The 25,804-nt window shown below is 48.3% G+C and overlaps 1 protein-coding gene across 1 annotated transcript in view; it reads left to right on the top strand.

Annotated features, from left to right (window-relative positions):
- MN1 (MN1 proto-oncogene, transcriptional regulator) overlaps positions 1-6,886 on the top strand; it is a gene marked incomplete at both ends in the record, with an annotated part of 31,284 nt that extends 24,398 nt beyond the window's left edge. The window contains one exon of the mRNA XM_079543627.1: positions 6,702-6,886. Coding sequence (XP_079399753.1) covers positions 6,702-6,886 — 185 coding nt within the window. The remainder of the gene's footprint in view (positions 1-6,701) is intronic.
- Between the last annotated feature and the right edge of the window lie 18,918 nt (positions 6,887-25,804).

The following is a 25,804-nucleotide window of genomic DNA, read 5'->3' as shown; positions in this document are numbered from 1 at the left end:
AGCAATGTCTCGTCTATATGCTGCAAAATCACAGGCTTTAATGAGCAGAGTTCTTGGTTCTGGCTTGCAGGATGTATTGGTGCTGTGGGGCAGTGCTCAGAGCTGTGCACGCGTTTTTGACTAAACAGCCTTCCCTCCTTTGTGAGAAAAGGCTTTTATATTGTAGCTCAGCTGGCAGATCGCTGCCATAAATCTACGGGTTGACCAAGCCAAATGACTTCTTGAAATGTTAATGAATGAGATGTGACCGGTACTCTGGAGTTGGAGTGTCTGTGCGTAGCATTCTGGGTCAGCAGAGGGGAATCACCTGCTCTGTTTCGAGTGTGGTCCTCATTAAGTGCCATTGGCCCCAGCTGTGCATCTTAATAACCGTGTACGCTTTTGGTTTTTGCTTTAATTCCGGTTATCTTGAGGAGCGTTGTGTCTTTAAGCGTTTTATGGGCTTCAAAAATGGCACCAATTACACAAAATAAGTGAAGGGCTAAAAACAGAGTAAGAAGGTTTCAGTCATGGAGCAGGTCAGGCTTCTCACTGAGTGCCAGCAGAGTGCTTGGTGCTGCGCAGAGCCCAGAGCCAAAGCCAGTCACTGCCCCAAGAAATGGGAGGTTAGAAGAGACAGATCTGACCCAGCACAGGGCTGCAGGGTGCCAGAGGGGGAGGGAGCCGAGCTGTGCAGCTTTTATGGAGACGTGTTTGTGTTGGTGAACAAATGCACTGTGAGCTCAAGAAAATACCTTTGTCTGAGGTTTGGTCCGTTCTGCGTTGGTTTGTTTGTAAACAGAAAGGAAACGGTTGTGTTTAAAAACATCATTTTAGGAGTGAATTAATCTGTGGAGACTCGGTCCGCTGTGCAGAGACATGAAATGTTTTCAGACCTTATTTTTCTTGAAAACTGAAAAAGATGATTCTGTGGTGTGTACAGATGCAGAGCTATGTGCCTGAACCAATATGTCAAACTGTCATGTGGGAGATTTGGTGAAAAACATCTTGTCCTAGGGGAATAATTTTAAACACTATATGTAGGTTTGCTGCCTCATAAGAGATCATTACTCAAATCTATTCCCTCTTATGCTAGCTTGGCCTCTGCTTAACGGGCTCAGAGTGAACAGGAGCCCATTAATGCATCCTTTAAGAGCGGTTATCGGGTGGTAGAGGGGAAGCTGATCTCCGATCAGGGAATATAGTGTTTTTGGCCAAACCGTCTGATTTAGCCTTAACAAGATGAGTGGCAATCCAGGAGCTTTACGCCTGGCTGCTCATTGAGGGCGGCGGCGGCCGGGCCCACGCTGCGCTGGGCGCATGGGACTGTGGGCAGCGCCGAGCCGCGGCTGAGGCTTTGTCAGAGCGGTGAGGATGTGTAAGGGACGAGCCCTGCGGCACGTGGCTGTTCCAGGGATCTTCACCTCCTGTTTGTCACTTCAATCTCGCAGCGATGCTGAAATGTAGAGTGGAACCCATTGCAAACCAGACCTTTACCAGACTGTAATTGCACACTCTTGCTCCCTGCTTGTCAGTGTCTCCTGTTTCTTTTGTTGTTGTTGGCTTTGGCAAAAATTAGAGAAATGACAGGAGCAGCACCTGAAGAGTAGCATAACTCCTGTTGCCTGTGTAGCATCTGCAGTTGCCTTGGCTACTGGCCATACCTTCCTCGAGTAATCTCATCTCTCACAAGATGATGCGTGTAATGCATTCTAGCACTGCAGGTGAACTCGCTCTTAATGGGATTAGCTTACCTAAAAGTCAGGACACATCTGCGATTGTAGAGTTTGGTGGGGTTGTCACAGTTAAGAGGATGTTGATGTTTAAAAAAATGCAGATGAAGATGCTACCTGGTGGAAGAGATATTAGGAGCAGCTTAACATGGGCTAAGGAGGGAGTGAGAAGGAATGGAACTATGTATACGTGGTGTCTTCAAGACTGAGGAGTGTGTCAGGATCTAATCTCAGTAAAGGGAAGCATGTTATTCCCGTGCTGATATAAAAAACCTGTCTGCAGTGTTTGCATTTTTTGTGTGTGGTTTGTTTTTTTTTCTTTTTTCTTAAGGACTGCTCGTCTTCCTCCCTGAATCTTTACTAACGGTGCATGTGACAGCAGCAGTGCTCCGTCATGTGTCTGTTACCATTCCTTCATTAATACTTAGCAAACAAACAAACAAACCTTTTATTTTCTGAATGCATGCATGCCTTTGCAAAATAGAGCAGAATGAAAGAGCAGCTTCCTAAATGTGTAAGGTCACAGTGAGAGGGTAGAGGGGCACAGGGGAAGGCTGGGGGAGAGTCTCCTTACAGTGCTATGTTTCTGTTTGTTTGTTTTAGGACTTGGAGATTGAAATGTGTTTGTGTGGGCAAAGCCTGTTTGAAAGCTTGTATAGTTTCTGCCCAAAAGCGAGCTTTAATATTAAAGTAAAAACTTTTAAAGGCACTTAGGAATGTGAAACTGTCTGTGCATGCATATGCCTCTGTAAATATAGGAGCATGGCATTTTTGTCGTAGCTGGTTGATGCAATTCTTATATTTGATTTTGTGTGTTCTAACAGATGAATCCCACAAAACTATTCAGAGAATACTTTGGAATATTTACCTTGATCCTACAGTTTGAACTGCAGTAAACTAATTTGTGACAGTGCTGGCAGAAAGCAGTCGTGTCAGGGGTGTGAAAGTGACCACACTTAACTTCAGCGTTCAAATGAATGTTCGCAAATGTTTCTTGCCATAGTCACCCAACTCTTCCAGATGTTGTAGCTGGCTTTTAGAAATGCCTGTGAGCAAGCTGAGTTAGTAATATTAATCAAACCTCGTTTACTTTCAGGGCATTCAGTGATTATTGCAGGAGTTTTCTCTGCTGTGAGCAGTTTTGCACGGTGGGCTGGGATACACGGCTGTGGTGGTTTTTTTTTTCCTCATTTTTATCTTCCTCTGAAATACAGAGCATGGGTTGTTGCTACGCACAGGGTAATGGGGAGGATGGAATATTATAATCAAGATAAAAGGAAGCAATTGTTTCCAGTGCTAGAAATTTCAGCTCGATACTTGCAGTGACTGGATGTAGAACTGCTGTAGCTTTCTTCCATTGCTCTGGGTGACAGTGAGTGCCATCCCAGGGTGGTGAATGGGTGCAGCTGGGTGGGTTTTGCTCCTCTCTGGACTGAGGGAATTACCAACCAAAAGAACATGCAGGGAAATGCTCTAGAAGAGTATTGCTGTGGACAGAGGAGTTGAAATAAATACAAAATGGAACAAGGAGGTAATTTATGGTGGCAGATTTAACAGACATCATTGCATAAAGGAATCATGGAGGTTGCTGCTACCAGGACTTGCGCTCATCAGAGCTTTTTCTAGGAGGGTACAGTGATGATTGAGCTGTTTCCAGATGCCTTTCAGTCTTTGGACGCTTTGTTGCTTTTGTACTTGTCCGTTCCATGTGAATATGGTGTGCACTGTTTTAACTTTTATATCTACTTCAACATTTGCCAGCAAAATGAGCCATTTTCAAGTGTCACACACTGTCCTGTGATGATAGAATCTCAAAGTGGCTTAAAAAGGGGACCTTAGAGATCATCCAGTTCCACCCCTGCCATGGGCTGGCTGCCCTCATCAGCTCAGGCTGCTCAGGGTCTGATCCAACCTGGCCCTGAGTGCTTCTGGGCGGTTGTAACAGCACCTCTCCTGCCTTTGGCCATGTCATATCCTTCAGCTTGGATAAGAAGTCTCCATCCAGACCATCTCTAGGGCTTTAGCACGTAGGGTGGCTCTCACTAGAAGAGTATTGCTTTTAATAATAACGCTTCCAGCTTTCTAGTGGCATTTGCTAATAGAGGTAGTTGTGCAAATTGTTTAAACATCATTTGTTTAAAAATTCCTTGCTTTCAATTAGGTGTACTTCATGACTGACAGTGATTTATCTGAAACTTGGCAACTGCGAGGCAATGAAGTGATGACACCATCTTGCTTTATCCAACTAATTTTAACCTGCTGGGTCCCATTGGTCTCAGCTAACAGCAGCCCTCAGGAGTGTGTGCACTGCATAAAGCAGGTGCTGGGACATTGCTGGCTTGGATGAGGCAGAGAAGCAGTAAGGGAAGCTAGTGAAACAGATCTGCTGGGAGAACGTACTGTTTTGAATGAGCATCAGGCAGTTCTCGTGTTTAAGAACATGATTCTCATCAAGTGGATCAGAGCAACTTTTGTTTCTTAATGCAGAGGGTTTCTTCAGAAAAGCGTCGTAGCTTTGCCAACACAGAAATGTTGGGAAAAAATAATCTGGTGGGAATGTTTTATACCGTGTTGTCTATGAGCCTTCCTGCAAGCCCCCATTGTCTTCCTTTTTATTTTGAATTTGTGTGCATCATTTTCTGCACTCTTAGCAATAGACCAAGACAATGTGAGCCCTTACATAGTGATGCTGAGCTGTGTGCCGTGTGTGGACCACGGCAATATAATTGACTGATTTACAAGTAAACAAGCGTATCTTTTACTGCCTTGTTTGGTTGTTGGTCGAGGAGCTGGTGCTCTCTGGGTGCTCTTGGTATCCGGGTGAGGCACGGTGCCTGCTTTAGGGATGTGCTTTCTCTGCCATTGCAGTCAGTGTACCTGTGCTCCCAGCTGAAGGGCTGGTCTCTTGCATCCTACAATAAATGCTCGTTGCTAAACCACTGCAGATATCCTTGGGCCTCTTGTGACAGCAGTTTGCAAGCAGCGCTCTTTCCTCTTTTTCTGCAGCAGAGGAAGAAAGCTGCTGTCACGAAGACTAATCTCAAGGCGCTGGCTTTTCCTGTACTGAGACCAGCATGTCCTGTATGTTCACAGAGACCTAAGAATGAAAAAAAAAAATACTGAGTACTGTGCATTGCAAGGGATCTGAACAACTACAAATGAGAAGAACGTTTCCCTTTCTCAATTCCCCGCAGTATTTATTTAGGGGTTTGTTTTGTTTTGTTTCTCTTTGCTCTGCATTTTCCCTCAAGTGGCATCACAATCACAGCCAGGGATTCGCTCATCTCTGTTAACAACGTACCGGGGAGTCCTTGCCCTGCACAGGGCTGCTGTGCCCGCAGGATGTGAGCACACCAGCTCTGCAGCCGTGTGTCAGCGGTGTGTGAAGGGCCACGGCTGGAGCACAGCCCCGGGGAGGTGGGGATGTTGTTTTTCTGCAGAGAGGCAGCAGCAGGCGGTGCAGGGAGCAGGGGGAGGCCTGGGGTGTGAGGAGAATGTGGGGAGCAGGAAAGAAGAGCAGAAGTCAGTGTGTGAGCAAAGGATGCGCTGAGGCAGCCTTTGGAAGTGTGTGTTTGGTTATTGCACGGGGAGCTGCTCGTGCTCCAGCTGTGCTGGTTGGTACAGTGCATTTATCAAAACTGACGAGGAAGTCCAAAGCCAACTCCAGGACATAGAGCTTAGAAAACACCTTTGAGCTGCTGGTTTTTGTTACAGCAGTAATTGAGAATGTTGTACAGAAATGTGAACCCTGAATGCTGCTGTGCTGAGCTGAGGTGTGTAACACAGCTTTACAGTTCGTTTCTCTGCATGGTGCTATGATACCATTTTGAATAAGAACATTTCTGACATCCTATAATTGAGTACTTAAAGCAATTTCCAGTTGAAATCAGGGACTTCCAGACTCGTTCAAGAGTATCTTCTGAGATGCTCTAACATGGAGCACCAGAGCTGTGGGGTTCCTATCCAGTATCTGGTGCAGCAGTAGGTGAAGTGGAACAGCTGTGGTCACCCCATATGTGCACTAAAGCCACATTGCTTGAGTTTGGGGAGCTCTGCAAGGGTGACGTGAAGAAAAGTCTTCGAGGTAATGAGGTTAAACATTTGTTGGCATGTGTGCTGTGTTCCAGCATCGTCTCCATCCCGGCCAGATTCTCTGGGTCTATCGGAGCAGAACTGTGGGGCCTGTTTGTGCCACTCGTAACTCTTCATCCCCTGGGTGAACATGAATGCAGTGGTGAAATAGAGAAAATGCAGACTGCGTGTCAGGATGCTGTCTCTGGCCCCGACTCGGGCTGTTGCTCCGTTTACTGGCAGTGTTTGGTCCCACAGAAGCCCTCCTGGCAGAGGCTGCTGGCGTGGCTCGGATACCACAGCAACTGAGGTGCTCCTGGGACCGTTATTTTCAAGAGCATTTTCTTTTGCCATCATGCTGGCATTGCCTGGAAGAAGGGAACAGGCCACCAGCAGTCATGGTGTGTCCCGCCTGGAGGGCTGTGGAATGGACCCCATGGAAGGATGCACAGGGAAATGTGCAGATTTTACAAGGCGAGGGCTGAAATTTGGAGTTTTTTGTTTTGTGTGTAACGATGTGACTAAGAGCAGTGGAGGAGAGATCAAGAATAGATGGATTTCAGAGAGGAAGAGCGTGCCGTCGTGGTATTCCACTAAAAGAGCTGAATAGGGAATCCTGTTCCATAGGAGATGGTGAATGAACAACTCGGGTGCTGGGAGCTGGTGGGTGACACTGAGGTGTGCAATAGCACCTGCATAGCTAGCTGTGCAAATCCAGGACATTTGGACACGCTGAAAGCTTGCTTTAAACGGTGCATGCAGAGGAGAGAGCAAGGAATTCCACGGGGACGCGGTGCGGGGAGGGGGCAGTGAGCGGGGCCATCCCGCTTGCTTTGGGACGCTGTCACTGTGTGCTGTGAGCGCTGGCGTGTTGCACTGCACGGTTCTCATAACGCTCTCTCTGTGAACCCTTTCTAGCCCACGACCTTCCCCCGAGCAAGACGTCGGCCGCGGCGCAGACTGGCAGCCACTTGCAGTGCCTCTCGGTGCACTGCACGGACGACGTGGGCGAGGCGAAGGGCCGGACTGCGGTGCCGACATGGAGGTCCCTGCACTCGGACATCTCCAACAGATTTGGGACTTTTGTGGCCGCCCTGACTTGAACAAAAGAAATTATTTTTTTTCTCTTTTTAATTTCAAAGGGCCGCTACTGCTAGGTGGACTATTTTTCTAGGTTGGTACCTGCTTAGTGGCATATGGACTGGAAAGGGTTAATTTAAAGTAAACCTCAACTTTTTTTTAATCTTCTGCCACAGTATGTTACCAGTGTTAACCCTTCTGCAGTTAGCACACTTTTGCTTAAGATTTTCCTGCTAGACCACGTTTTCCCATTATTCTGTAATCTTGGCATACATTTATAGATGAAGCCTTTTCCTTTTTCATCTCAGCGTATGTCCAAGTCACGTATGTCATAATAAGACAAAGATGCTACTTCTCCTCCTCCTCCTTTTCTTCATTGCTTTTTTTTTTTTTTTTCTTTTGTTTTGCTTTGCTCAATGCTTATTACGATGGTTAATCCTGAAGAACAGCAGTTCAGGAATAAATGCCGGTTAAATGAAATTGTCATCATTATGTTATGTATTGACACCCAGCTTTTGCCAGTCATATCCAAACCAAACGATTAATGCTCTTTTGAACATTCAGGCAGCGATCCTTTCCTCAGAAAATGAAGGTTTGTTATGAATAATGCTCAGCCTGCGCCTCCCTCCCTCATTTGCTCCCCATCTCTCTGTGAGGTGAGGACAGGGGTTTGTTTGTTTGCCTTTGTGAAACACAGATACGGAGCTCTGTCATGACTGGGCTGGTTCAGGCATGGCCTGGGAAGGTACACAGATGATTCCCTAAATAGCTCTAACAGGAAGTTTACCTAATAACGAATAATTGTTATCTCCTCCACCAAACAGCCAGGTTGCAGCAGCATTTTCTTCCTCTGCCTCTCACTTTGAGGAGCAAGGGGTGCACATGTTCCCAGGCATGTTGTGTTCCTGGTGGTGTTCCCAGAGCTGTCATTTTATTTTATAACTGCTGGAGAAAAAAACAATCCCCAAAGGCACTGAGCCCCTTCTGCATTGCTCGTAGCCTGCAAAGCAGTGTCCTGGCCCAACAACTGTGCTCTACTATGGGGCTGGGTTACTGCAGTGCCCTCTGCTAGGTTGGGTCTGGGCCCAGCATCCAGCTGGAGTTCCCAAAGCCACTGTGAAGCTGCACGGCAGCACAGCTCCCATTTTTCCCTATTATAGCTGAAGGAAGATGCTGTTGATCAGAGGTGTGATGCTCTTGTCTGTAGGAACCACCCTAGCTCCGGTGGCAGCTATCCCAGTGTGGTCACAGTAAGTGGATGATTGGAGACAGCCTGCACCAAGGGCCGTGTGCCCAAGGTCAGCACTTCCTGATCGGCCAGGACCGGGACACCCCAGGTTAGACCCTTCCAAACTTAGGCTGGGCTCCATTTTTGCCATGCATGTGAAGAACGCTGTTATTAGATGAACACAATAAAAGGAAAACCACGCTTTCCTGGTCTCGGTAGATAATGCTCATTGGAGAAGAAAGCTGGAAGCAAACCAGATAAAAACACAAATGACACGATGATCTGACACTCCTGTGGCTTTACGTAATGCTGTCTATTATTTGCATATCCTCTGTTTACAGGGAGTGTGAGCAGTCCCACCCTTGCTCAGGCCAGCCTGGCTTCCTCTGCTCCCCAAAGCTCGGTAGCATCGCTGGGGAGTTACGTTTTTGCTATGAAATAAGAGTCAGCCTCTCTAGAGTTATTCATTACTTCTCTCATGAATTCACAAAACGTGTCCCTTCTCGAGGGATGGAATTTGAAGACTGCTTTGTATTTTTAGATGATTGTGCCGGGCCTTTAATTATTTTGAAGTCTGGCTCTCAGTAGACATCAGTGGGGAGGGAATTCTGCCTACAATGCTAATGGCCACAGCACTGTCTGAAATTCTCACTCTTGATCATTTATGGCTTCAGAATGATTCACAGTGTTTTGGAAGGCAGGATTTCTTGTTATTTGAATGTGCTCTTATTAACCATGCATGGATTGATTTCCCATTATGGTTGTGGTCAGTGACTTGACTTTGGGAAAAATGGAGGGTTTGGGGCCTTGATTTTTAATATTACTTTACTTTTCATTGAAGCTGGAGCTGTCACTAGGGTGGGAATTTTTGCCTATGCTGAAGCAATTCACTGGAACCAGCTCACACACTTGGTTTGGAAACAAAACATGCCACGTTTTGTACCTTTTTAGGTGTGTGCTACTGAAAGTTTGGAGATTTTCCCTGGACCTGCAATAAAATGTCTCCAGGTTGAATAACAATTATCGTTGGCCACTCTGGAAGACGTTTCTTTGCCTGTGATTTGTTAAGTCCCAGTTCACTGAAATACGTGTTCAACTTTAAATGCAGTCTAGCAAATCACTTAAGGATATGCTGAACTGAGTGGGACTTCTGTATCCAGTGAAGCGTGGAAGAGTGTTTCGGTGGATTAGGGCCTCAGTTCTCATCTTTTCATTTCAGCTTATACTTGTTCAAGCTAGGTGTGTCTTGGAGTAAACCCAGCAAAGCACATGCCTGGACATATGATACTGTCTTTCAGCACTTACAGCTAAAAATTTAGGAAGAGTTCATGGTCTGATGGCATTCCTGTACCATCGCTCAGGCCTGATGGCTTGCTTCTTTGTTTTTAGTTTTTCCTGCTGCATTCAGGAGAACAGGTTTTTCAGGCTTCCTCAGGTCAGGGATGCACACCCTGTGCTACCAGGAAGAGACCTTTCGATGAATGCTGGATCAAACGCTTCAAATCTCTTTTAAAGAGAAATCCTCCTGTAAGTAGAAATGCATTGATTCCATTGGTCTTCAGCATCCTTCCTTTCTGGTTTGCTCTCTGCAGCTCTACTTCTATCCTGGAGTTGTTCTCATTCCTTGAGGACTTATTTTTCCACTTGGTTATAGGAGTAGAAAATGGAAAAAAGCCCATAGAAACAGCAGAATTCTGAGGGTTTTAAATCATAAGAGATGAGGAGAGGATGGGGTCTCTGCACTGGGGCCGTTCTGTCAGCTGTGCAGTGGGAGCAGTGGGCAGATAGGATTTACAGGTAGTGAGGCTCTAGAAAGAGTGGTCAGCCTTCCTGTGGGCCTTACTGTCCGTATTGCTTTACTAAAGAATACAGTTAAGTGCAGTCCTGCTGCTGACCTTCTGTACATTCAATCTCGCTAAACTCGAGTGACATTGCCGACTGAGCAAAAGGACGAGGTGGCAGCTCTATACTGGGGCAGATGTCAGCAGTGCCAGTGCTGGTGTGCATTTCTATGGTTTTCTTTTTGCCAGAGATCAGAACAGAATCGGTATACATATGCTGACCAGGACAAGGACAATTTCATGCCCACAGCCTGGTGTGTTTGGTACAGACAGCACATGCCAGAGCTTTGACACAAAGCTTGCTTTGCCTGTGGTAATTTCACTGTTCTCATTTTCTCCATTAATTTAACACTGAATGCACTCTTTTTTTAAAACATATAGAAAATATCACCATAGCTAAAATAATGGCCTCTTATTTAAGAGGGCTGCTCTGAAAGTAATGCCTCCAGTGTTAGGATGTTGGCCTGTGCCATCAGAGGTGGAAGTTGGTACGGCGGCAGAGGTTGGACCTTCCACAAATATCCCGTTAATTCTGCTGCTGTGTGACAGATGGCAGCAGAGGGGCAGGCTGACAAATGACGTCTGACATGGAAGTGCATATGAAGAAAAGCTGTGGAATGGAATTCCTCCATGTGGAAAAAATGGCCCCCACTGACACTCATTGACGCTTGCTGAACGTTTATGGAGACCCAGCAGTGGATATGAGCACAGTGGGTGGTGAGTTTTGGCACAGCAGCAATGGGTCACTCCTGCTGGCAATGAGATGTTGATGAGCGTGGCATGCAGATTCTTGTTCGTCACTGGCAAATATGCACTGCTAATGGTGGTACCCATGTCGAAAAAATAGTATCTTGAAGTTGAGAACTTGCTCCATCAGATAGTGCATCTATCTCTTTGTATCTGTTGTAGTTTCCATGGGAATAAGTAGGAGGCATTACTTTCAGAGCAGCCTTTGTATTCTGAAAACCCTTTTCTGCCTTGCCCAGCATCTTCACTTCTCACACAGCCCCATGCTGTAGGAGCTGCTTGAGCTGGGAGGTTGGCAGCTGCCCATCATCTGGTTCTTGGCCTTGGAGGCTCCATTTCCTCCTGGCCCCGTCTGCTGGTCCTTCTTGGTGTATGTTAAAAGAAAATCTGTACTTTAACTTAAAGCGTGGTAGCAAACTAAGAAATAGATGTTTTGCATTTTAACTGGGAGGAGCGATGTCTTTTGGCCAAGAAAAAAAGGATGGAATAGGCCCTATTTATGAAATACTCCCAAGAATTTTCTCCGGGGTTTTTTTTCATGGGGTTCATAAGTTCTCTGCTGTTCTGGTTCAGCTGTTAGAGCCTCAGTGAGAGAGGGCCTCGGCTCATTTTTATTTAGTTACAGGGAACTTCATCAAAAAGGTAAGGTGTGTTTGGGTGGGAAGAAATGAGCACTGAAGCCACCAGGTCCGTTTTGAGGGCCCTTTCTTGGATACTGCTTTCAGGCGTCGTCAACCTGAGCCTGGTTGGCCCTTCCAGTGCAGGAGATCAGTCCCACAGCTTCCAGGCACCGCCAGCAAGGCCAAATGTTGGCATGTCCCTTAAAGAAGGACATGCCACCCTACAGGTCACATAGGACAGGGCTCCTACAGGTCATGGGAGGCTGAAACGTGGTGCGTTGGCTCTGCTGTTGGGAAGGAGAAAGGAGGTGGGAGGCAGGTGGGGAAAGCAGACAAAAAGCCCCAGAATGGGTACATCTGGAGTATTTTTTTGAAGCTGCAGTGTGAGGTTGTCTCAAATGCTGGATTCACAGCTGTTCGATGGATGGTGTATAAGAGCATAACCCATTTTTATAGGATTGTTTCTCCTTTATTGCTTAAGGCTAATGGAGGAAATAGTCTAATTTTGTCTTAGAAATTCTCTATTAAAATTGTTGGTTTGAGTCCATCCCACTCATAGATTCTGACTGATGAAACTGCAGGCTGTGATTTCCGGCAGTTATAACTTTATCACTATTCACTACCCAAGAATATTACAGCTTTAAAACAGCCTTAAGCAAAAGGATGTGATTTCTTTAAACCGAATTTGGTTCATGGAAAAGAAAAAAATAAATAAATAAAAATCAAAACACTGGTAATCCGTACTGCATAGCAAACTCTTCTGAAAGATGTTATTGCACATGTAAAATATGGAAACTTGACTCTGCTGTGTGTTAGGCAATCCTGTACTCTTTTTTTTCTTCTTCTTTTTTTTTTTGTTTTTGTTTTTTGTTTTGGGATTCTTGTTAAATTCATTTCTTAAATGCTTGGTTGGAAGACTGTGACAATAGCTCATGAAACTGAGTGTTATTTTTTCCTTTTTTTTAAATATGTAAAGTGCAGTCTTCTGTATTCATGCATATTGTACATATCTGTATATGTTTTACTGAGCAACTAAATAACAATAAATATGATGTTAATGGTGGCTATTGTATATGTCATGCCATGTTCTTTGATTTTTGCAGTAACTCCTGTTTTCCCCTAGAATGTGAGGAATGGAAATGATGCTGTTCACATGTAGGTAAAGCCTGGGCCTTGTGATGGTCAGAACAAATCTCAGCAGAATGTGGGAGGTCGTCTCTAACAGTTGGCTTCCCTCAGTGGTACGGCTTCACCCAGAGCCAGGTTACTGCAACAAGGTGTAGTTTTCGTAGAGTCATGGAATGGTTTGGGTTGGAAGGGAACATTAACATCATCCGGTTCCAACCCTGTGCTGTAGGCAGGGACATCTCCCACTGGACCAGGTTGGTCACAGCCTGGCCTTGTACCTCCAGGGAGGGAGCATCCCTTCTGCTAGTGTTTGCTAGGCTTTGCTGACTGTTTCTGCGTGTATTGAAGCTTCTTCCTTCCCTGCGTCAGCCGGGATCTGAATCCGTAACAAAACTTCTTCAGGCAAGATTTTGAGCTAAATTCTGTGAGTAAAAAGTAAACAGGCTACAGCTCTTACTGAGTCTAAAAATCCCTCCATCTCTGTTATTCAAATTTCATACTCTTAATCCTTTCACATTCCTGTGAATTTGTCAAAGAATCCTTTCCGTCAGGAAAAATGTCTTATGAGAAAGCAGTAACCTGGGCAGCCAGGCAATGTCAGAATGCATTTCTGAACCGAGGGAACAGCCTAACTTGTCTTTCACACTCAGAGGAAGCAGAAGAGCTGTTCAGCTTCATGTGGTTGTTTTTTCCGTTCTAACGTCGCATTCTCTGTGACTGAGATGCAGAAAGCTGTGCGGTGCTGCATTTTGGTGTGTGATGGAATGATTCAGCCCATGTGCAGATCCCGTGCCTTCGCAGCAGCGCTTTATGCTGATGAGGATCTGCTAACTCACATGTAATGCATCAAAATGCAAACAGTGCACCAGCTGTATTCCATACGATCCCTCTGTGTTCTTTTGCAATGCTGAGAACACAAATGGAAAAACAGAAGAAACTTTTGAGACCCTTTTCAAGACAGTTAGGGGAGGAACTTCACTTAACGTTCAAACCGTGCTCTTCACCTTCTTGAAGGGGCAGAGCAACACATGAAAGAGGTGTAAGCTGTTTCACAGCTTTTTGCTTCTTGCCATGCAAGAAGTGTGCATGATTTTGCTAACTTTTCAGCTCAAAACCAACACCTGTAAGTTTTTATTGGATTTTTTTTGGGGGGGGGGGGGGGGAGGGGGGAGGGAGAAGGTGTACTTATTAGTGGTTTGTAAGTTTGGGCTTCCCTTAATCCTGAGAGAGAAACCAGAGAGGGGAGCCAGCCTTCCTGGTGTCCTTTGGTGTGATTAGAGTCCCTGTGGGACCAGGTGCATGGCTTTGGTCACAGGGAGCATCCACTCCTCACCCCTGGCTTCTTCCCAGTCCTTCCCTTCTGGAATAGACATTGCCATGATGGTTACTTCACTCTGCTCAGATGGCTGCACTTATCTCTTGAGTTCTGTTACTGCTGGGTTCACATGGCCCCTTGGCCACACAGTGGCTGTTCCTGGTGCTGGGGTCTGGAGGAGCTCGCTGCTCGCTGTGTGCTAATGGATGGCACAAAGTGGCCGCTCCCCTGTTCCTGCACTCTCTGCTGGCCATGCACACTGGCAGCTTGTGCTGTGACCTCTGTGGATGCTGTTGAGGTGCTTGCCTTGGTGCTGAGGTGAAGTCCACCTCTGTGCCAGCATTAAGCAGCGATTTCTGCTTATTCAGTACAGAGAGGCAAGTGTTTGGTTGGAGGGTGTTCACAGTCCGTGCTCTCCAAGTTGTTCCTTGTGCTGAGAGCTGAAGTCTGGCTGCAGTGTGTCTCCTTTTCCCAAGACATTTAACTGATTTAATTATGTCCTTCGAGTTATTTTCTGCATGAGGCTTTGGGATTCTTGTCACGGAGGAGACCCCATAAATATGCATTGTATGTTCTGCAGTCAGGATCTGTCCAGAGCGCAGCTGGATCCAGTGTGCCGTGATCCCCCACCCCCCTGTCACCTGCAGGTAGGGGCTGGGAGGGGGCTGCTGTGGCCATGAGGAACTGAAAGGCATCAGCTGAAGGAGCTCTCGTGTGTAAATGTTGGTGGCTTTGAGCACACACGTCTGACCTGGAGTGGATGTAATGTGGTGATGTGCACTTCGGTCCTATTTGGTGAACCGGTGCAGGATTGTGCCACGTTCCCTAATTCTCAAAGCTCTGGCCAACACTGAAAACTGAGAAATTGCTGGGGGTGCCTCAGCATTTCAGTTCAGCACCAAAACCCACACTGCTAGTCACCAACCCCAGCCTCTCTCTCTGCTGGGAGTGGGACCGCAGGCATCACTGGACTGCGTTGTGTGCAGCTGTGGCTCATGGATGTCACCACCTGTGAAACCAGCCCAGAGAAACACGTGCTCTGGCCAGCAGCATTCTATCAGCAGCAAATGTTACCGGTTCACAAATATACATCCCTGGAGGTGCCCGAGGCCATGGATGGGCCCTGGGCACCCTGAGCAGGTGGGGGGCACCCAGCCAATGGCAGGGGTTGGAGCTGGGTGGGCTCCAACCTCAGCCTCTCTGTGATTCTACAAAGTTGTTGAATTGGCAGTCTGTATTTAATGTTGATATAGGCTGGATTTCGGATGGCAGTATTAACACATTAATTTCAGCCTCCCTGAAGGATACTGAAAATGGTTTTCGAGGGCCCCTGTCCTGCTGGAGCCCTGGAGGGTTTGTAGCCCATTGGAGTTAACTGGCAGCAGTGCTGAGCTTCGGAGGTGGGAACTTCTCTCGATTTCTTTTTATTCTCTGTGAAATGCCCCTCTCTCCCTTCCCCCTTTCTTCCCCTCACCCCTTTTCTCTTTATAAAGCTGGAATTCTTCCAGACTCTGCTCTGGGCTCGCAAGAAAACTTTACTGTGTAAATTTGCTCTTTGTGTTGGGAGCCCTTTGTTTAAACAGCATTGTGAGCTTGCTGGGGAGGGATGGAAAGAGGGGGAGCCGGGAGGAAGAATTTGAAAAGCCCTGACCCCTGATGAATAAAATCCAGCACATTAACACATTCTTCAATAAATTCATGATTGCAGATAAGGTGGGAGTCCCCAGGGCCGGGCTTTTCATTAACCCCCTGCTGGCTAACCCAAACAGACCGCGGGTTTTGTTAGCCACCAGGACAAGCAGAGCCCTTTTGTGGTGGAGGGGCCGAGCGTGCGTGGGGAGATCTCCTATAGGAAGCCAGGTTACAAAATGGGACTCTATTTCAGAACAAACTCCTTTTGGTTAGTTTGATGAGATTACAGAAGGGAAAAGGCTTTAACAAGGGGCTTATTGAAGCTAAGTAACTGTTCTGAATACAGTGAGGACCAGGGCAGAAAACATATGATTCTTGGTAAATAGGAGCTCCTACAGTACGGCTGGGCACGCTGCGGGTGTGGGGGACCTGGGGGGACCTGGGGGTGGCTGCATGCACTGTGCAGTGCTGACCGCATCCCCTGTGTGCATTGGGATTGAACACTGGCTCTGCTGCATGAGGGGAAGGTCTGCTCAGAAATGCTTCGCTTTGAGGTGTCTCCCACAGGCCTCCCTCTGCCATGGAGAAGGTCCTCTGGATCCTTTATTGGAATGTTTGTGCTTTGAAAGGGTCAGAGTTTGGTGTTGCTCCCACAGTTCTGTGCCATGCAACTCAGATGCCAACAGCTCTTGAGCACACGCAGCAGGGGCTGCCTTCAGCCTGCTTTAAACTATTTAAACATTCACAGTTAATAGAGAGGCACGTACCATAATTGTAATTAAACCAGATGATTTCAGTGCAGGAGCTCCCAGGTCCCTCTAGCACTGCAGTGGGATCAGCCCTGCCTGGCAGCATGGTGCCCTGGTGTGGGCCCAGTGCTGGGCCTGCAGTGACCCTGCAGTGTGCCAGCAGCCTCCGAAATGTGTTTGCTTTGTGCACCTGATGCACCTTATTGGCACTGTGCTCACAAGGAAGGGCAGCCTGCTGTGCTGAGAGGTGACTGCTGGTCCCCTTACATCATTGTGACGTTTTACCATCACTCCATATCGCTGGAAGAGGAAGCAGTCTAAAATCCTGCTTGTGTCCTTTGGGTGGGTGAGGGCAATGGGCTCAGGCTTGTGCCAGGAGCACGATGTGACCCAGAGGCAGCACAGGTAACCTCTGGCCCGACAGCTTGGTCATCTCATCTCAATCCAAGCTGCACAGTGATGTCCTTTTTCTCTGTGATTTACACAGAAAGGACCAGGCTGGGGGCCACAAGGGGCCGGCTTGTGTCTGCAGTGCTTTGAAGAATGTTTGTGTTCGATGGGCTGATGCGTATCGAATGCAAACCAGCTCCCACTGCCAGCTCTGCCAGCCCTGTGGTGCTGCCCTTTGACTGATAGAACCTCCCCTCCCCGAATTTCTGATTTCACACTGATGCACAAACATTCTTTGGCAACTTGAGCCCATTGTATTACAGCGGTTAAATTCCTTAAGCATGTGCCCCTGAGAACGCAGTGGTGATATTTATTACAGAAGTATCAATGTGGTAGCAACAGTGTGGGTATATGGCTGTGGCTGCACAATCCCACAAGACGTTGAGATGGCAACAAAGCACCTTCAGGCTGCAGATTGGCCTCGCCACAAGCAGCACAGGGCCAAGGAAGTGCTGCAGGTCCCTGAGTGCTCCGATGGCCGTCTGTGCCTGCAGCACCACTCCTAGCTACACAGCCCTATGTGCCAGTGAGGAGTCCTTGTGCCCTGCGTGTGCAACAAAGCAACACTCACATGGCCCAGAGGCACTCTGATGTCCTGCTTGCAGCGTGCTGTAAGGCTTGGCTTCTGGACCCAAGAATGCCCACTGGGTCTGGCAGCAGCCTGGGGAAGAAAGGTCCCAGGAAGGGAAGCAGCTTTGGCAAATACAGGGATTTAATTGTTCTTTGCTAAGTGGGAGAGCTGGAGCAAGGCAGCATTGCTGGGATCTGTAACAATTCTGCGTCTGATCCTCAAGCCTTTGCTTCAGAAACTGCGTGATGTAGTCACTTGTGAGTTAAGATCTAGTTTCAAATGTCTGAAGTTATTATTGATGCTTGAAAAGGTTACATCTGCAACTCATTTTCTATGTCATTGACGTTCTTTTCTGACAAATAATTTCAGAAATATGCAGCAAAATGTTTTGGCCTACAAACGCTGCAGCTCACCAAGTGTGCAGACCACATCTTTACACATTTTCTAAGAAGAAACTTAACTCCTCATGTGCTCTCGCTGCTCTGCGTGCCTCGGCACAAAGCGCAGGCTGCCAGCAGCCCTCCTGCTGAGCCCATCCTCACTGATGGTGGGAGGCACAGGGGTCCCAGCTCCACTGATGGCCAGAGCCCAACATCCTATAGCCTGTGGCAACGGTGCACTGAGCTGGCACATCCCTCACAGCATGATGAAAACCCAAGGGAATAAAACAGGTAGGTGACTTGTCCCCTCTTTTGTTCTAAAGCAACTTGTTTTGGGAAAGGGGTACTCTTGGGTGGCAGTTCTCAATAGCTGTGTTAGTACCCAGGCTTCACAGTGGAGGTGTTGCCTTGAATAGTTCTGGGAAGCAATCATGGAAGCAATGCTGCCTCACTGCAGAGCCTAAAGGAGATGTGGGGTGCATGGTTGCTCCACAGGGCCAGTCTGCTGCTGAGGAGTCCTGGCTGAGGAGCAGAACTCACCCATGCTCTGTGCATGGTTCCAGCACCCACTTGTGCTCCATGCATGGTGCTACCACGCTGCTCGTGGCTGTGGCTGCCTGCCCTGCTGCAGAGATCACCGGAGTGAGTGCTCCTGGCAGCCCTACAGCTGTAGAGGGAAGTGCTTTCCCTGGGCTTTGCAGCTGCTGTCACAACGTGGTAATGATTTCAGGGAGACATAATCCAGATTGTTTGAATGAGAAAGCAGCAAGTGACCTTGGCTTTCTGGTTAATGCCCAGGTGTATGAAGGGGAAATAATAGAGAGTTGACTCCTAGGAATCATCATCAAAGCCAAGCATCATTCAAGTAATTTGCTTTGGAAAGTGGAACTTGTCTTTTTATTTACCAAGTGCTGCTGATGTCCGAGATAACATTTATATCAGATGGAAGCTTTTAAAGTGCCGCTCTGACAGGGCTGCTGACCTCCTTCTGGTCTTATTAAATGCTAGACGTTTGGCACACTCTCTTCTGTGATCTAAATTACCAGCCTGGCTGAGAAAGGTGCTGCCGTGTGCACTGCTGAGGTTAGATGTCATCCGAGCATCCCTGCTTGATGTGCGTGTGCAGGCAGCGCTCAGCGGGAACGTGGCTATTGGGATGAAAGCTGTAGCTTAACCTATGGGCGGTTTGAAATCAGCGCATTGTAGAGCGGTATCCAGAGTGAAGATGGGACTCGGCAGGAACGCTTCCCTTTCCCCAGCTTGCCTTTGTTGTCGCTGCTTTGGTGAATATTAAGAGGGGTTGCTGACCCTTGCAAGCCTGCGACCTCTGTATCTGAAAGGCTGGTGGAGCAGAGCTTCTTCTCAACCTCACTGAGCCACTCTTTCACCGCCGCTCGCCTTTCTTTGCCAGCATGATGCTATGGAAATGCGAGCGATGGAAATGCTCCTGAGAGCCGCCACCCTCGGAGCAGATTTGGTGCCCCCTCCCACGTGTGGCCGGGGGTCGGCGGGCAGTCTGCCTTGCATCCTGCATACGACCCGCTGGGGCTGATAAGGAGGGCCAAAGAGTGCAGAGGGAGCTTATCTGGGAGGAATGTGGGAGGCACAGCTGAAAGCTGCTCGTTGATGTAAGGAAATTGCGTGTGTGAGCCTGCAGTGACTCACCTAAATGCCTTGCCTGCACAGTGTTACTGTGTGCCATTGCACTCTGCAGGCGCAGCTGCCTGTCCATCATTTGCCATCTCGCTGCCTGGCTCTTGCATCATGAGGACAGTACTTAGAATACCATTGTTAATTTCGGAGAAGGAAAGCGGGGGATCGTATTTTCATTTTACCACGTCTTCCTGGGGAGCAAGAGCAGGAACTCTGGTTCCTTTATGAAGCCAATTACTGGGGCTAAAACTTAACTTAGTGTTTTACACCAACCTCTTAGAAGGAGCAGAAGAATAAATTGTAATGCCACAGCGCTGTCTCTGCTGGTCTAAGCTTATGGGATGGATCTGGGGCAAAACAAATATTGAAACTGAGCTTTGAACCTTGACTTGCTTGGATGTTAGGAACAATTTTTTTTCCCAAAGAGCAGCCAGGCACTGGGGCAGGCTGCCCAGGGAGCTGTTAGGGTCACTGTCCCAGGAGATGTTAAAGGAATGTGGAGATGTAGCACTGAGGGATGTGGTTACTGGGTATGGTGGGGTTGGACTTAAAGTGATTTTAGAGGTTTTTTCCAACCTTAACGATTCTATGATTCTCTGACTTTCTTTTCCCTCATATTTTGTGCCCGCCATCTGTGCCACCTTGCAGTGCTTAAGGAAGGAGAAGAGAGAGCAGGATTTTAACTCAAGTGACAGTATTTTGCTCTCATATATGGTACAGTGATGGCTTGTTCCAGACTTTCAAACTGCAGAGATGTAGCAGCCTTCTAGGTGATTGCCCATGACTCATTCCTGTAAAGGCAGCTCTGCTCTGCACAGTAAATAACTGCTCTGGTTCAGTCTTCTGAAATGAACCAGGAATTTCCCATTTGTAAAGCAGGACAGTGCAGCTATGAAGAGGTGGACTGAGTCTGTGTTGCTCCAAACTACACCCGGTATCTTGTGTCAGAGCCAGCCTGTCCAGCTCTGCCCCTCCACCTCCACCACTGTCTCCATAAATGAAGCAGCAATGTGTGGGTCTGGCTCACCTCCTCCTCAACAGCCACTGAAATCTTAGATGTTACTGATACGCCTCTGCAGAACCATGGGAGCTGGGTGCCCTGGCTGCAACTCTATGCTTTAACACTTAATTGTTTCTTTTAATGTTTTATGAGAGGATTTATGAGAAGGTGCTCAGCAATGCAAGACAACAATTTTAAGAACTGGGCATCTTTTGGTTAACACAGCCGATGTGAGCCCCTGAAGTCCTTTTTCATGGTTCTGAGAGCACAATGCAAAGGTAGATTGAAATGTAAGGAGGGTACTCTGTCTCTCTCGTATGTATCATAACATCATAGAATGCCTTAAGTTGGAGTGGACCTTAAAGATCACCTAGATCCAACTCCCTGCCATGGCTGCTCCTCCCTCTGCATTCCCACAGCATGCCTGTCCTGTAGTTTCCATGAGGCTTTTCTTTCCCAGTTGTTGTCTCTGCTTGTCAGCGAAGCATCCAGGCACTGAATGCTGGGCTGGGCAGTGCTGCTGTCTCTCCTGGGGCTGGTTGCATTGCTCTGCTGATTCCAGCTGCATTGCCCCATTCTGGCTGGGCTCACTTTCCCATGTCTGGGTAAGCACTCAACTGGTGCTCCATCAGCCTCTCATACAATGCAGTGTTTGGGATGCTTGTGAATGGGTGAGCTGCTCATCCTTGGCACTGCTGGCCTCACTCTGTGAATGTCACTGGGCTCAGCAGGGCCGGGACGTTTGCTCTGGTGCTGTGCCATGGGGACATCCTGTGCCCATCACTGGTGTACCCATAGCCCAGTGGTTTCCAGCATCCTTAGCGGATGAGCAGACAGCACTTCCTTGCAGGAGGGTGTGACCTTTCCAATTTGCAGGCATGTGTGTTGGAGGAGGGGAATTAATTAAAGTGACTTGATAGATTTCTAGCTTGGATGTAATATGAACTGTATCCTCGCAGTGAGAGGATTCGTGATCTGCTGGTGGGCTGTGCTCGGAATCACAGTTCATTTCCCTCTGTTGTCGAAGGTCTAAATGAGCTTTCTGGCTGTAATGAGATCGATGTGCACAAGGCTCTGATGGAGCTAATCACAAAGAGCCTTCTCCCACCAGAGCAAATGGTGTGAAACTGAGCACTGAGTTTGGGGCCATCACAGCTTGCAGCCCACAGCCTCTGCCCCTGTGGGTGCTGCTGAGCCCCAGAGGGCCATGGGGCGGGGGGTGCATGGTGAGGAATGCAGATACCTTTGCCCTTGATTTCAAACTGAACTTTCCTGGAACAGGTTGCCCAGAACTGTGGGTGCCCCATCCCTGGAGGTGCCCGAGGCCATGGATCAGCCCTGGGCAGCCTGAGCTGGGGGCAGCCAGCACATGGCAGGGGTAGGGCTGGGGGGGCTTTAATGTCCTCTCCAAGCTCAGCCATCGTATGATTTGCTTCTCAGAACTGATTGGAGTGTTTTCCTGGTATTCTCAGGATACCTGCGCTCTGTGCTTGAAAGTGAGGTTTTCTGTTATATTTTTCTCAATCAGATAATGGAAAATGCTGCTTCTATGTCAGGCCAGCTCAGCACTCGTGGGAAGATCATTAATTCCAAGCTATAACCACAGCTAAAAAATATATTGCTCCTTAGACCTCCGCTTCATTGCCCAAATAACAAATGGCAACGCAGAGGCGTGCAGCAGGGTGACTGTGCCGAGGTGGGATGCAAACCTGCTTGCTCAGCCAGGTTCCAGTGGCAGCAGAGCTGTGGGAACGCAGCCTGTGGTCTAACAGAACCGACATAGCCTTACCACCTCTTCCTTAATCAGATGCTTTATTTGAAGTTGTTTCCTTGGCTGCTTTCACGCTGTCCCCTTCTCGGCTCTGCTGCAGCAACACGGGGTGTGGGGGCACAGCCCTCTGCGTGTGTGGGTTTGGATTCTGGTCAGCGTGATTTGCATTTGTAGGGGCAAGATCGATACAGCCTTTTTGTAAATTGGCGATGGGAAGCATAATGAACAGTGTTAGGGATTTAGTTAACGGTGTTGGTTAAGAATCCTAAATAACCTCATTTGCGATGTGGCTTTGAACTGCAGTTTTGGCTCGTTCAGCAAACGAGACGGCGTCATTTGGTTAGAGATGGAAATATGGATTAACTTGGAGAAAGCAAATGTGTGTGATGTGTGTGCGATGCTGCCTCCACGGAGGGTATGGAGACTAGTGACCCCAGACCTAGTGCTGAGCGTGTCCAGAGAAGGGCCACAAAACTGACCCAAGGGATGGAACAGCTCCCCTATCAGGAGAGGCTGAGAGCTGGGGCTGTGCAGCATGGAGAGGAGAAGGCTCCGGGGACAGAGGAAAGCGATCTTCCAGTATCTGAAGGGGCTGTAAGAAAGAAGGGAGGGAGTCTTCAGCGGGATCTGTTGTGATAGGACAAGGGGAAATGGTTTCAAACTCAAAGAAGGGAGATTTAGATTGGATGTAAGGAAGTTTTGACACTGAGGGCAGTGAGGCACTGCACAGGGTGCCCAGAGAGCTGGTGCTGCCCCATCCCTGCACACAGCCACGCTCAGGGCACGGGGCTGTGAGCACTGCTGGAGCTGTGGGTGTCCCTGTGCGCTGCAGGCAGTGGGAACAGATGGCCTTTGGGGGTCCCTTCCAACTCCAACCATTCTGTGATTCAGAGCCTTCAAGCAACGAACAGAAAACTTTCATTTATGTTGTGCATGCTGTAAACAGTGCTTCTGGTTGATGTTGTCACTGTAGCAAGCGATGTTCGCAGGAGGCCTTGGGGTGCTTGTACAGTGCTGAGCACAGTCCAGGCTGCATGCACTGCTTCTGCAAGTGAGCAGGGAGCAGTGAGCCTGGCCAGTGGGCGGAAGGACTTTGTGTGGCAAGCTGCCTACGGACCATGCGTGCAGCCCACAGTTGTTGAAAATTAGCTTCCTAGCATTGCTGGATTTAGGAAATACTTGTGGTTTACTTCAATGATTATGCAGTAAGACACTTGAACTGAACTTTAACATATGTAAAAGCAGAGCTAAGAAAGACCCGGCGGGTGCTTGTGGACTCATGAAGTGTCTCCATGCTGGGACTGTTCCCGAGTCCCCATTGCTGCCCATGGAGCTCATGCCCCAAGGGGGTCCCCTCCTCCTCTCGCTCTCTGCAGTGCCTGGCTTGGGGTTTTCAAGGTGTCAAACTGGGACTTGTGGGAAGCAGGGTCTGTGCCCTCCCTTTGAGCAGCCTGAGGTTCCTTCCATGTGTGCACTGCGCTGTTGTGGATGCGGGAAGGAAAGCCAGAGTGCACTGCTCCTCTTGCTGGGTTGCAGCAGTGCCTTTTGCCCTGCTCTGCAGGGAGACACCTGCCTGCCTGAGCTGTGGGTTGAGCAGCATTGGTGCCAGTACAGCAGCCCCGTGCTTCTGCCCACTTGGTGCCTCTGTGTTCAGCTCAGGAGGCGGCTCAGCTGCTGGGCTCACGGCCCCCTGTCTCCTGCTGTGCTCCACAGTTTATTGGTGCCACAGCTCAGCTCTGCTTCCCCATAGAGGGAGGGCAGCGTGGTGGTGGGCCTTTGCCCATCTCTCACCCATTCTTTTGAAGCACGGTGGGGGGCAGCCCTCGTTGCCTCCATGCAGGCGCCTGCTGGGGCTGGATGTGACATCTGGCTGGTTCTATGAGGCCACCAGGACTGCCGAGCTCTTTCTCTGCAGCTCGTTCTCCTGGGGCACAAATTCCAACTCTTAAAGCGTTTAATAAACTGTGTAACAATGGCTTAAAGGAAGTCAGTGAACACAGTGGCATCCCAGAGAGGTGGAGGAGGAGAACCTGCGAGATGAGAGGGCACAGGAGCTGCCTGCAAGAAAGGGAGCTGGCTTCAGGGTCTCAGTGCCACCACCCTATTATCTGCTTATTGCAAACTGATCACGTTTAGCAGAGCTCTTGGTGCCAGCAGTTCATAATCCTGGAGTAGGCTGGGAAGCAGAACCTGGGGTTTTGATTTATTTGCATGCTGCAAACCAAAGGGAAGAAATGTATTTGTGTGTGCTTTCTGGCTGAAGCAGGATAGGGACGTTGGGGAATAAATAATGTGATGACACCGGGACTTATACGCTTGTTCAGCTGCATTGATTGCATTCAAAGGGTCTCACAGTTCCATCGATCTGGGCCTTTCTTCTACCTGCAGAGCTGGGGGAGCAGGAGGGCCAGTCCCCAATGCGCGAGTGCCTGTGTGACGTTACAGCCCAGCATCGTGCTGCTTTACAAACAGCTGTTCAGCAGCTCAAGGGTATTTGCTCAGGTGCCAGTGTAGGGGAAGAGTATCCCCAAAGGGCCATGCCGTTAATCCTTGCTAGCTGCCCGTTATGGATGGGAGAGCAAGAACCTCCGTATCTGTTTATATACTTTAATTACTCCATTGTAAACAAGCCAGTGCACAGGCTGAACTAGCAATAAATAATAAAAAACACCCACACCCCCAGCCTGGCCTTTTCCATCAGCTCCTCTCCTGCTGCAGCACCATGCCCCTATAACGAGGCAGGCTGTGATCCCAGCACTCCCCGACCCTCCTGGCTGACCGTGGGCTCTGCGGGCCAACCTTGTTAAAATGAATCACATTTGGCATATCTCCCCGTGGTGCCTCTCCAGATGAAAGTGGTCCCAGCTCGCACGCTCTATTTTTTGTTTTGTTTCTGTATGTGACAATTTTCTCTATACAAAACCCTCTTTTGTCATTTTGGAGAAGAGATTATGGGGGAAACAAGAGCCCGCCTTTTTTATTTCCATCTTGTGCTTTCTCATGGCTCCACAAACGGCATTGTTCGTGGCCAAGGAACAATGAAATTTCTCTGTTCCCATATCTGATGTGATTAAAGGAGCTGCGGAGCAGAAGTTGCACTGAAGATTATAATGAACAGAGGAGACTTTGCTATACTGAACGTGAAACACAAGGGAAGATTCTGGCCCTGGACTTGCTTCCTGTAAAGCAAATCCCCCTTTTTTTCTGATCTGCAAAGGAGTCTGAGGTTGTTCCCCTGAAGAAAGCTGTAAGTGGGCTAAGTGCCTTCCTCCTGCTCAGGAGTGCTCTGTGTCAGCCTGGGAGCAGTTCCACCATGATGGGCTGCGATGGGAAGAGAGCATGGAGATCAAATTTTGTGCTTTAGAAAAAAAAGAAGGAAAAAATAATAATAATAAAAAAAAAAAAAAAACACATGGGGAGCTGTGGCCCCTTGAGAAAGATGAGGAAGTTGCATTTAAAGATTTAATAATGGGACACAGAGCCTGGGCTGCATGCAGGGAATCCTGCCCCAGGGGTGCTGCCATGGGGTCTGCCAGGCTACTGGGTGCCTGCAGTTGCTCTGCAGGGGATGGCTCCACTTCCCTCCCTGCCTGAGCTCCAGCTGCAGCCTCCCCTGTCTGCTCAGGGACATGGGCCCTCACATCCTCTCTCTCCATTTTCCTGCAGTTTGCTTTATCATGTCTTTTGTTCTTGATATGTAAAATGGCACTTTGAAGACCTCCCCAGGGCGTTTGGGGCACAGGCTGGCTAGTCAGACTTGCTTTTGCTTCAGTGCTTAAAGCTGTGAAAGAAGAGCTGCTCAGGTCTTCCTACAGTGACTGGTGTCCTCCCATGGAATTAGTCATCCTGGTGCTGG

The sequence above is a fragment of the Tetrao urogallus genome (genome assembly GCF_951394365.1).
Source record: "Tetrao urogallus genome assembly, chromosome: 17".
NCBI lineage: Eukaryota > Metazoa > Chordata > Aves > Galliformes > Phasianidae > Tetrao > Tetrao urogallus.
This window is presented reverse-complemented; position numbering and strand designations above follow the sequence as displayed.